The following is an 11,829-nucleotide window of genomic DNA, read 5'->3' as shown; positions in this document are numbered from 1 at the left end:
CTAGTCCACTCTTCTTCTCATGGTGTCACCAGTTCCCCAAAACAACAAGAGTACAGGTACCAATGCCAGGTGTCTTTAAACCTCTGCCTGTGTCACATTTGTTATTGTCCCAGTGGCCACAGCAAATAACATGTCTAAGGCTGGATTCAGGTTAGAAAGGGAATACCTAAGGATGTGAATAAAGGGAAGAAATTTGTGGCCGTTTCTACAAACATATCTGTCACACATAGAATTCATTTGGGATTTTGTTCTTTTTCTTGGTGTTACTGTTGTTAGCTTGTTTTTCTAGAAAGTTTTTTTATTTTTATATGATGTAATTTGTCAGTCTTTTCTTTCATAGATTGTAGATTTTGAGTCATAAGTAGAAAGCTCTTCCCCCATTTGAAGGTAATTCCTATTTTCTTCTAGTACTTTTATGGTTTAATTGAGCACATTTCGTCCATTTGTTTTTTTTTTTAACATTTTTTATTGATTTATAATCATTTTACAATGTTGAGTCAAATTCCAGTGTAGAGCACAATTTTTCATTTATACATGAACATATATATATTCATTGTCATTGGTCCATTTGTAATTTATCCTTGTGTTCACGCCACCTTTCTATTCTTAACTAAAACATAGTCCTCTTCTACTGGGGAAGGTGGTTGTATCAGTCAGGATAGGCAGTTATACCCAGTAACAAGCAACTCTTAAATCGTAGTGGCTTTTAACAAGAAAGATTTATTTCAAGTTCATGCTCCATGTCCACCATGGTCTGGCATAAGCTCTGCTCCACATCAGCTTTACTCCAGGACACAGGCTGATGGATCACCCTCCATCTAGGACACCTCCCATCTTGCACAGAAGAGACCAAGACTGAGCACACACTGCCTCTTACAGCTTCCTCTCAGAAGTGACATGTTCCTTCCACTTGCATTTCCCTGGCTAAAGCAAGCCACACAGCCAACCCTGATGCCAATGGCTTAGGGAAGTATAATCCTCCACTGAGGAGGGACAACAAATAATTGAGAAACACATTCAGTCTTTCATAATTGTCCTTCCTGTGAATGTGCAGCCCTGGGAAAGGACACACATGGAGCCTGAAGCTGGCTGGGGACCGCATCTCACCAGCGAGGTCAGGAACATCATCGCTGGCCTGTGGTTATGCACACCAGCGGCAGACGGGCCTCACACCCCACCTTCCTCCCCCAGGTCTCATAGCCTGCTCAGAGCAGAGGGCTCGTGTGTTGTCTGGAGCAGCAGAGTATAGAAAGGAAGGAGCAGTGGGCCTCACCTGGGATGAGCTGAATTGTGTCTCCTTAAACATATGTTGCAGTATGAACCCCACCCCCGTACCTGAGAATGGTACCTTATTTGGAGCCAGGGTCTTTACAGAGGTAATCAAGTTAAAATGAGGTTATTAGGATGAGTCCTAATCCAGTATGACTGATACCCTTACAAAAGGGGGAACTGGGATACGGACACGTCAGAGGGAAGATGGTAGGAATACACAGGAAAAAGACAGGCACCCACAAGCCACAGGGGGAGGCCTGGAACAGATCCTTCCCTCACAGGCCTCAAAAGGAACCCACTCTGCCAACACCTTGATTTCACACTTCCAGCCTCCAGAACCCTGAGAAAGTAAATGCCTGCTGCTTAAGCCCCCCAGTTTATGGTCCTTTGTTATGACATCCCTCACAAATGAATACAGGGAACATCTCCAGTTGCTGGGTAGGGGCTGCCTGGATGCTGTTTTGGAAAGGTTTCTGGTGCCACATCAGGCCAGCGGGAAAGAAACCCATGATCAACTAGCAGCGTCTTCCATGAACGTGGAGTGGGAAGCAGCATTGAGTCTGAAGTCCACTGGCCCAGGAATGTACCCAGGCCCCTGCATATTGTGACTCTGTGATGACTGCAGGGTCCATCTAAACTTGTAAACTGGTGAACTGATGGGCAGGGCTGCCAGGAACCCATGGCTGAGGATGAGGCAGACGCCAGCCAGGCCGGTGATGAGGCAGCCAGCCCTTCCCTGCTGAGCGGGCACTAACAGCCAGCAAGAGGGAGTCAGAGCTTCAAACGAAATGAAAGCTCCTTAATATTTAACTAGACGTCAGCGTTCCTGTCAATTAGCCTTTTTGAAGTCTGCTATATTAAGACCACAAGGTCTGCTCTTCCCAGCTCTGCTGAGTATCGTGAAATCTCTTCGCCTCTAGCAGAGCATCATATGATTCCACAGTCCTGCTAACCACAAGGTTTTTCTCCGAGCAGGTTTTCGAGTCGACCAGTGTGTAAGAGAAAGCCTGAAATATTGACGAAAAGGTTCGGAGGTGTGGGTGTAGCGGCTGATTCCGGCAGGTATTTCCTTCCTGAAGGCTGACTCAGTAACAAGAGCAACAACAACAAAAACCCTTTTTAAAAATTTTAAATTCTGTGTGTGTGCGTGTGTGTGCGCGTGTGTAACACGTCATGGTCTTCTGGGGGCTCCGTGGAACACCACTGCAGTGTAGAAGCCAGCACTTTGGCTGTAGATACAAGGGTGGCTTAGCGGGTCCCCAGCACCAGTGATAATGGTGAGATGTCTTCGGAAGTGACCTCAGAGGCAGTGACCACCAGAGAGCAAGCAGAATGAGGGGAAAGAACAGTGTAGCTACTGCTTATGTAACAAACCACCCCAGAAATAGCGGCTTAGAACAAGCATTTTGTTTGTTCCTTACGTGGGTCGGCAATTCGGGCGGGGCTCAGCTGGGCAATTCTCGTCACCCGAGGTCAATCACGGGCTGTGGTCAGGAGGCTGGGGGATGTCGGGCTCTCGGCTGGGAGGGCTCGTCTCTGTGCCAGAGGCTTTATCACGAGGTGGTGGAATAGCCTTCGGCAGCCAGAGAGGCAATCCCGAACGCGCGCTTACCTTTCGGGCCTCTGCCCACATCACACTTGCTGACATCCCAGTGTCCAGCCCAGAGTCAGGGCGGGAAGGGACTGCACTGAGGCTTAGATCCACGAAGGCATGATTCCTTGGGGGCCCTCGTGGAAGACTCTTCCACAGTTGGCTTTTCTGAGAACGTTTGTAACACATCCTGAGACTCTCAAAGGTAAAACTTGCAGACTGCCGGAGGTTCCGCCTTTAGATGTAAGGCTCGGGAGCTGATGCAAGCTTTGTTACAGTCACTCCCATCGTCCCTTTCATACACACGTGCGAGTAGGCCTGGGAAAACTCAAATGATTGACCTTGAACACACTCCCTTAATCTCTGAGACTCGGGTTCCCATTGGTAAATCTCACCCCATAGGGGTGTGGTCAGGATCACGTGATCTCACAGCCTTTTGTGAAAAGTACAAAGCCCCACATGTATGTGGCTGCTCTTCTAATAGCCAGGATAGGAGACTATGAGGGAACTTTAAGCTGGTGCCCAGGGACGTGTAAAGATACTCAATGAGAAAATAGAGCCCAAGGTGACTGGGCTGCTTGTTTTTAATTCATGAAAAGACCTTTCAGTTCTAGATACTCTAAGTTCATCTTGATTTTGTCTCTCTCTCTCTCTTTTTCTCTCCCAAGATCGACAAGGGGAAAACAGATTTCGCATTTGTTTCACACGCCTGCTTTACCTTTTGTCCTAACCCTAAACTGTTCTTCCATCTCAAATGCAACGTGTTCTCTCCTGCTTCTAACAGCTTCGATCCAGCTCACAAGACACCTCTCCAGAAAGTGTCTGATGGATCACACCCCAAGCTGACCCCTGCTCACCCATCCATCAAATATTACCATGACCTGTGTATGTGTCAGACATGGTGCTAGGACCCTTGACACAAAGATGAATGAGGCATCATTTTTATCCTCCAGGAGCTCACAGACTAGCGATGAGACAGACGAACAAACAGGAAATGGTACTACCATTGTGTGCTGTGAAAGAAAATCGTGCATTTATTCCACAAACATGTCACACTCCTGACTCTGTGTGTGCCTTATGCTGGTGTAAAATACAAACATGAACAAGATGCCGTTTCTGTTTTTAAGGAGTGTCTAGTGAAAGAGTCAGAGAGATCAGTAGTCATAATTTAGGAACGCAGTGGGGAGGGTACAGCGCAGTGGTAGGGTGCAGGGCTTAGCAGGCACGAGGTCCTTGGTTCAGTCTCTGGTACCTCCATTAAAAATAACAATAACAACAAACAAATGAATGAATAAGTAAACCTAATTACCTCCCCTCTAAAAAAAAAATAACTTAGGAATGCAGACGTAGGCATGAGGGTCAAGTGGGAGCCCAGAGCACGGCACCAGTCGGCTTGAAGTGTTGGGGACATTTTCCCATAGAGTTGATCACAAACAAGGAAAAGGCAGGAGCTGGACTCCAGGCAAACAGAGCAACAGGTACAAAGGTGGCTTGGGAGAGTGCGGCGTTCCGGGGGAACCCGCAGCGGCTCCGCATGCCCAGGACGCAGAGGGAGAAGCAGAAGTGTGAGAGCAAAATCTGGAGGGGTCGGCAGAGGTCAGACCACAGGTAGGGGGAACCACCGACCATTTTACCCCAGGAAGTGGTCTGATCAGACTGGCATTTTAGGAAAATCACTCTAGCAAACTGTAGGTAGACTGGCACTTACAGGGGCAGACTGGGGGCAGGACAGTGAAATAGGAGACTGTTTGATATTCCCCTTAAATGGGAAATGAGGAGGGTGGAATTACTGTTAGGGGTAGAGAGAGGGGAATGGATTTGGGAGGCATAAAGGGGTATTCTGCAATGAAATGTGTCCTCCCCTGAAAAAAAATTTGTATGTCGAAGTCCTAACCCCTAGTATCTCAAAATGTGACTGTATTTGATGTTAGGGTCTTTAAAGAGGCCATTAGGGTGGACTCAATCCAGTGTGGCTGCTGCGTAAGACTTGGGCACAGAGACATACAGAAAGGAGACCGTGTGAAGACACAGGGCAAAGGCGGCCGTCTACAAGCCAAGGAGAGAGACCTCAGAAGAACCCCACCCTGCGGACACCACAATCTTAGACTTCAGCCTCCAGAACTGCGAGAAAATAAGTTCTCTTGTGTCAACCACCCAGGCCGTGGTGCTCCCTTGTGGCGACCAGAGCAAACTGATACAAGCAGGACGAATCAGGAGACTTGGGGCGCACGGGGGTGTAGGGGTGAGGGGGAGAGCCAGGAGAGGGCGACTTCCAGGGTTCTGACTTGGGCAGTCTGGCACATCCCCATCTGCAGAGGGGCCGGTTGAAACAGAGGAGTGGACAAGGTCGCCCAGGGGACACGTGCAAAGAAAGTGCCAAGGGAGGCTCCCAAATCCTGGAGAGATCAATGTTTCAATTTCTCTCTCTCTCCACACACGCCTTTATATTCTTCTTCTTCTTTTTTTTTTTTTTCTTTCAGTATTGGCCTGTTGCTTTGCCATGATTTTCCCGTTATTTCATGTGCATCACTCTGGGTTTTGGTGTCAGAACCAGACGATGTCTGCTTGCTTCTGCTGTGAGCTCTACCTCCCTGCCTGGTGGTGCTCACCCCACTCTCCTCCTGACAGGAGCTGCTTGTCGGTCACTTTACCTCTCAGTGCATCGGCTTGGTTTCTCCTCCAGGCCATCCTTAGCCCACCCTGTACTGCTGATGGATGGCTGGAGGAGACAGACTCAATGGCCCTGCTCTGAGTTGTCTGAGGTAAGGCTGCTCTCTTTAAGGCTTATTGAGCTAGGCAGAAACCTTGCACCTTGAGGGTGGATCAGATGAATAGGTATGATTAAAATCACTGCTCCCACTTCCTTCAGCCTCCCCAGGCCTGGGGAGGGATCCAGTTAGCTTGGGCACCTCCTAAGTCCCAGGTGTCGCTCCTTTACTTACTCTGAGGGAAGGAAAATTACGTGGACCCCCTCAGGCACTTCGCACTCTAGCTCAGTAAAAGATGCCTTGAAGAAAAGTAAAGCAATTTCCCCAAAGTCACATGAACTTTAATTACGAACTCGGGATTTGGAGCTGGCTCTGGCTGACTCTAAAGCTCTTCCCACTGTGAAGTGACCCTCTCCTCTGCCGTCTTCGCCCCACCACCCGGTTCTCCCTTCCTTCCTTGGCTGTACTCCATGCTTATTCCAGCAGCGCGTGCGCCAGCACTGGACTCGTTCTGCTGAAGTCCTGGGGCATCTCTGCCCCGAAATAAACACAGTCTGTCAGCCAGCGGCTCGTGAACCAGTCAGCCAGTCAGTGGGTGTGTACCATCCAGGGTTCCCCCCCAGGGGTGGAGGGATGGAGGAAACAGTACGAGAGAGCGAGCTTCACACCATAGACTTCCTGTGCCGCTGGAAACCTGAGTGCTGGATGTTCTAGCCCGACACCCCACAGCAGTAGCTTCTATGTAATGCACATTCCGTGTCGTTCTGGTCTCAGATGAGTTGGGAGGTGGGCAGAGTGGGCCCTCTCACCCATTCACTGAAATGAAGCCAGCAGAGACCTGCCCGTCCAGCTGGGCAGGCCCCGGGGCCCGACGCAGGCTGTCTTGAGTGACAGACTCAGCAGTCTTGTCATTTTGGCTCACAGCCTTTCTGAGGTTACTCAGCAAGAGCTTCCTCCACGAGAGACCCCCCTGGGACGAGCCAGCCTCTGTCAGAGCATCAGCTGCTACAGGAAGTCCTCCCAGCCTCCCCGTTCAGTGGGGATGAACTCTCCCGCCCCAGCGCTCCCTTTCGCAGTCAGGAGAAGAGACGTCTGTGAACACAAGCCCTGGAGCCGGGGGCCTGGGAAGGAGGTCGAGTCTTGGCAAGGCATCTCCGCATGCCTGGCATCCCTGGCTGGGACGGGCGGCCTCTGTGCCTGCAGGGACTTCTGCACAGCAGCGCCGTTTCCTCATACCTGAGCTATCCACAGCTGCACCAGCCACTCCCGGGGAGCCCACTATTTAAGGCCAGCGCACCCGCGCTGGCTGTGAGTCACGGCTCCAGGAGGGCAGCGGCAGCGCCACTCACCCCCGCATCCAGCGCGCTGCGGGAGGGGTCCCTTCCCCTCGCCATGGCTTCCCCAGGGCAGTTCATCTTCTGGAGGTAGTGTGCTCGTCTCTGTCCTTACAGGGGAAGGGAACAGGGGTGAGGTCTTTTGTGGGGTGCTGAGGACTGCTGGGCTGTCCCACCTGCACCCTTATCTGATCGAGCACTGGGCTGGTGGGAACCTGGCCAGACCAGAGCCTAACCGGACTCAGCTTAACATCACTCCCCAGCCACTTGAGGCCCCTGGTCAGGGCTAGGTTGGTGTTCTGCCCTAGAGGGCTGGCACCTGCCAGGGCAGCTCTGGACAAGGAGCGTGTGTGCCAGGCTGAGATGTCAAGGCTCTTGTTGGGGCATCAAGCCGGGTGGCACAGGGCTGGCTGCTTGGTGGGTGGAAGGGAATCAGTGACTGATGATGGGTGGAATGTAGGGGGATCCTCTGTCCAGCCTCCAGGATGAAGGAGGCAAGCATGCTCTGTGGGTGTGACGTCTCAGCACTGCTGAGTAATTCACACCGACACCCCTCCTCCACCCTGGCTCCTGGGTGGGGTCCCTAGTTTTGCTGGGGGCTCTTTGGAGAGGAGATCCCTATTGCTGCTGCTGAGAAAACAGACCTTTGTGGAAGGCCAGAGTCAGCCCACCCTGGGGCCTGGGATGGGGGTGGGGAGGACGTAAAGAAACAGCAGGAGACGAGGAGTGAGGGGACCATGTAACTGTGGTTGCGCACATCCATCAGTAGAGCTGAGAGGATGGAGGAGGAGGATCTGTGGGGTGAGCCGAACCCCCCAGATGAAGAAAGCCCCACCTCTTACCTTTCTCTCCTCCCATGTAGCGACCTCCAGTTGCCTCTTTATCCCTCAGGCTGTCACTAAGCTTTCTGGAAGGAGAGAGATGGAAAGTGAAGGAAGGGTTTTCCTGAAATGGTTGGTGATTCAATATGGGTCACAACTCAGGATGGTGTTTAGGGAGACTGGTGGCTCTGGGGGTTGTTTGTGTCTTTTCCAGTGAGAGGGAAAGAAGGGAGGAGGAAGAGAAACCTCAGATTAACAGTGGCATTTTGGCAGGGGGCGGGCATAGCTCAGTGATAGAGTGTGTGCTTAGCATTCGTGAGGTCCTGGGTTCAAACCCCACCACCTCCATAAACAAAAAGTGTTTTTAAAAACAGTGGTTTCTAAAGAGACTGAGAGAATGTTACTTCCCAGAGACAGCCTAGAAAGTTCTCTTCCTTAGAACAAAGCGTCAGCTAGTTCTAGTGTCCATCTAGAGCCTGCAGCAGAGTCGAGGGGACTCTGGGTGATGCCCAGGTTCCCGGGCAGCACCCCCATCCTGCGCCCCACAAGGACACTCTGCTCCCGTCCATCCGCACTTGTCTGCCCTGCAAGGATGTCCCAGGAAGCACCCGCGTCAGAGGAGCTCTCGCTTTGCCAGCTCCTTCAGTCTCCACGCCCTGGGCTAGGTGTCTTACAGAAGCCTCCTTTAATCCTCACCACAGCCTGTGAGCGTTCATTATCCCCTCTGGGAAGTTAAGTCATGCGCTCACGGCCACACACACAGCCTGGAAAAGGGCAGGGCCCTGTTGAAATCCACCCTACCTAACTGTAACCCAAGCTCTCTCCCAGGTGCCGCACATCCCCCAACTCCCTGCCGGTCCCAGCCCCTCCGCCCCTCATTCCTTGGTTCCGTGGATGTGAAACACGCCTCACGCAACAAGTGGCTCTGTTGTTCCGAAGAGGGATGTGTGGGCTTTCTAATAATACATTGCAACCAGCCTGACTGGTTTTGCGGGAGGGTTAGCAGGAGGTGGGTGTTCAAAATGAGGACCCCCCACCCTCTAGAGACCCAGTGGCTCCACAGAGGCTCCTCTTGTTGGCTCCGGCGTGCCTCCGGAGCTGTTCATCCTCTGCAGTTGCAAAAGCAGTGACGAGCCAGCAAGATCGGTGCAAGGAGACCGCCCGGGAGGAGGGTCGATGCGCAGGCTCGGTGGGAAGCAGGTTTGGAGGGCTGTCCAGGGGAGCAGGTGGAGCCCCCTGGGGGAACCCGGTGTCCACTTTCAGCCCTAACAAGGCTTCTTTCTTCACCATCATTTCCTTAATTGGTAATAATACCTTTTATTGAGGTGATCATGACCGTTGGTGGCGTGGGAGAGTTCATGGGAGGATCTGCAGTCCTCTGCCGACCCTGTGGATTATTTTCTTTAATATTTACCGGAGAGCTTCCTACCTGCAAATCTCATGCTCGGAATGCATGCCACTCGGGGATGGAATGCTGGTGCGCAGGTCCTACCCAGCCTGACCTCCACGGTACATTTAGAAGCTGTGTGGTCAGAACTCTCTTCCCTTTTTCCCTTTGTGGCTGTCAAAGGGAGCAGCCTTCACCGGTGGAGCAGTTTTTTTTTTTTAATTAAAGTATAGTTGATGTACAATATTATGTAAGTGACAGGTGCACAATATAGTGATTCACAATTTTTAAAAGTTATACTCTGTTTATAGTTAATATAAAATATTTGCTATATTCTCCACGTTGTATAATATATCCTTCTACCTAATTTTTTACATAATAGTTTGTACCTCTTACTTCCCTAACCCTACATTGCCCTCCCCTCTTCCCCCTCCCCACTGGTAATCACTGTTTCGTTTTCTGTATCTATGAGTCTGCTTCTTTTTTGTAATATTCACTAGTTTGTTATATTTTTTTAGATTTCATATGTATATGATATCATACAGTATTTGTCTTTCTCTGTCTGACTTATTTCACTTAGCATAATGCCCTCCAAGTCCAGCCATGTTGCTGCAAATGGCAAAACGTCATTCTTTTTTATGGCTGAGTAGTATTCCATTGTGTATATATACCACATCTTCTTTATCCACTCATCTGTTGATGGATACTTAGGTTGTTTCCATATCTTGGGTATTGTAAATTGTGCTGCTATGAACATTGGGGTGCATGTATCTTTTCAAATTAGTGTTTTTGTTTTTTTCAGATATATACCCAGGAGTGGGATTGCTAGGTTATGTGGTAGTTCTATTTTTGGTTTTTTGAGAAACCTCCATGCTGTTTTTCACAGGGGCTGCACCAATTTACATTCCCACCAACAATGTACAAGGGTTCCCTTTCTCCACATCCTCACCAACATTTGTTGTTTGTGTTCTTTTTAACTATAGCCATTCTGACAAGTGTGAGGTGATATCTCTTTGTGGTTTTGATTTGCATTTCCCTGATGATTAGTGATGCTGAGCATCTTTTCATGTGCCTGTTGGCCATCTGCATTTCCTCTTTAGAAAAATGTCTGTCTAGTTTCTTCTGCCCATTTTTAAATTGAATTGTTTGTTTTTTTGACATTGAGATGTATGAGCTGTTTATATTTGTTGGATATTAACCCCTTATCGGTCATATCATTTGCAAATATTTTCTCCCATTCAGTAGGTTGTCTTTTCATTTCATCGATGGTTTCCTTTGCAGTGCAAAAGCTTTAAAGTTTAATTAGGTTCCATTTGTTTATTTTTGCTTTTAATTTCTTTGCTTTAGGAGACAGATCTAAAAAATACTGCTGCAATTTATGTCAAAGAGTGTTCTGCCAGTTCCACTAGGAGTTTTACAGTATCCGGCCTTACACTGAGGTCTTTAATCCATTTTGAGTTTATTTCTGTAGATGATGTTAGAGAATGTTCTAATTTCATTCTTTCACATATGGCCGTCCAGTTTTCCCACATGACTTGTTGAAGAGACTGTCTTTTCTCCATTATGTATTCTTGCTTCTTTTGTCTTAGATTAACTGACCAGAAGTGTGACCTGTGGAAAATTTGAGTGCCTGCTAGGGGTCCATGGATGAAAAAGCCGTGATTCCTGCTCCGAAGGGGTTACATTCTGGTCAACAAAATTAACTAAGCACCTACTGTGTGCTAGGCACTGTACAAAGGGAACTAAAATATTGATAAGATTATAAGCTAATGGGGAAGAAAGACTCCCAAACCAACAATCCCAACCTGCTGTTCGTAAGTCATGAGACAATAGGGCAGAATGCAGCAGAAACATGTCCCTAACCTGAGGCTCTGGGGAAGGTATTCTGAGCTAGGTGATAGCCGGGCTCAGTCTTGAGGGAAAATTAGCATGATCCAGGTGAGGAAGGATGGGAAGGACCCTCTAGGCAGAGGGAGTGGGACAGGACAGGATGGGGTGTTGGAAAGCTACAAGCGACTCTGTATCATCCTCAGGACATGACGTTGGAGGCAGGGGTGCTGAGAGGAGGCTGGAGAGGCTGTGCCAGGCCATGTGGGCCTTCCCTAGCAGACGCCAAGCCAGGAATTTGGTGTGGGCGATGAGGAGTCATCGAAGGTCACAAACAGGGGGACCTTGGTGGTTTTCATCTCAGGCAGGTTATTCTAGAGGCAGCGTGGAGGGTGGAGACAAGGACGGCGAACCTAGAGACCAGGAGAATAGGCAGGGAAACAGGTGCACAAGGAATGATAAGGACCTGAAGTAGAGAATGACAGCAGGGACCCAGAGAAGGCAAATTCAAGAAATGTTTAGGACTTAAAATTGGTGATATTTGGCCAATGACTTTAGGGGACGGTAGGGCAGTACAGGATAGGAACGGGTGAGGCAAAGGGTGGAGCCCAGAATGACCCCCATGTTCCTGGATTGGATACAGTGAGTTGGGGGAGAGGGAGGAGAGGTGAGAGTTAGTAAACTTTGGTATCTGTTGAATTTGAGGCTCCCCTGGGAACTTTAAGTGGAGATGCTCAGTGGACAGCAGAAGCCTTCAGGCTGGAACTGACATGGTCAGGGCTAGAGATGTCACTGTGAGAGTCACAAGCAGGAGGCAGGGGACAGTCACCTGGGAAGCCTTCTAAGAGCACACAGAAGGAGAAGAGCAGGGACTGGGGATGGGAGGCAG

The 11,829-nt window shown here is 49.6% G+C and overlaps 1 protein-coding gene across 1 annotated transcript in view; it reads left to right on the top strand.

Moving 5' to 3' along the window:
* Window positions 1–6,280: 6,280 nt before the first annotated feature.
* Window positions 6,281–11,829, top strand: part of VTCN1 (V-set domain containing T cell activation inhibitor 1) — a 64,097-nt gene continuing 58,548 nt past the window's right edge. The window contains exon 1 of the mRNA XM_010968120.3: window positions 6,281–6,995. Within this exon, the coding sequence (XP_010966422.3) occupies window positions 6,730–6,995 (266 nt within the window). The 5' untranslated portion in view covers window positions 6,281–6,729. The remainder of the gene's footprint in view (window positions 6,996–11,829) is intronic.

Source organism: Camelus bactrianus, chromosome 9 (genome assembly GCF_048773025.1).
Source record: "Camelus bactrianus isolate YW-2024 breed Bactrian camel chromosome 9, ASM4877302v1, whole genome shotgun sequence".
NCBI lineage: Eukaryota > Metazoa > Chordata > Mammalia > Artiodactyla > Camelidae > Camelus > Camelus bactrianus.
The sequence above is the reverse complement of the archived record's forward strand: the minus strand, read 5'-3'. Positions and strand labels throughout refer to the sequence as shown.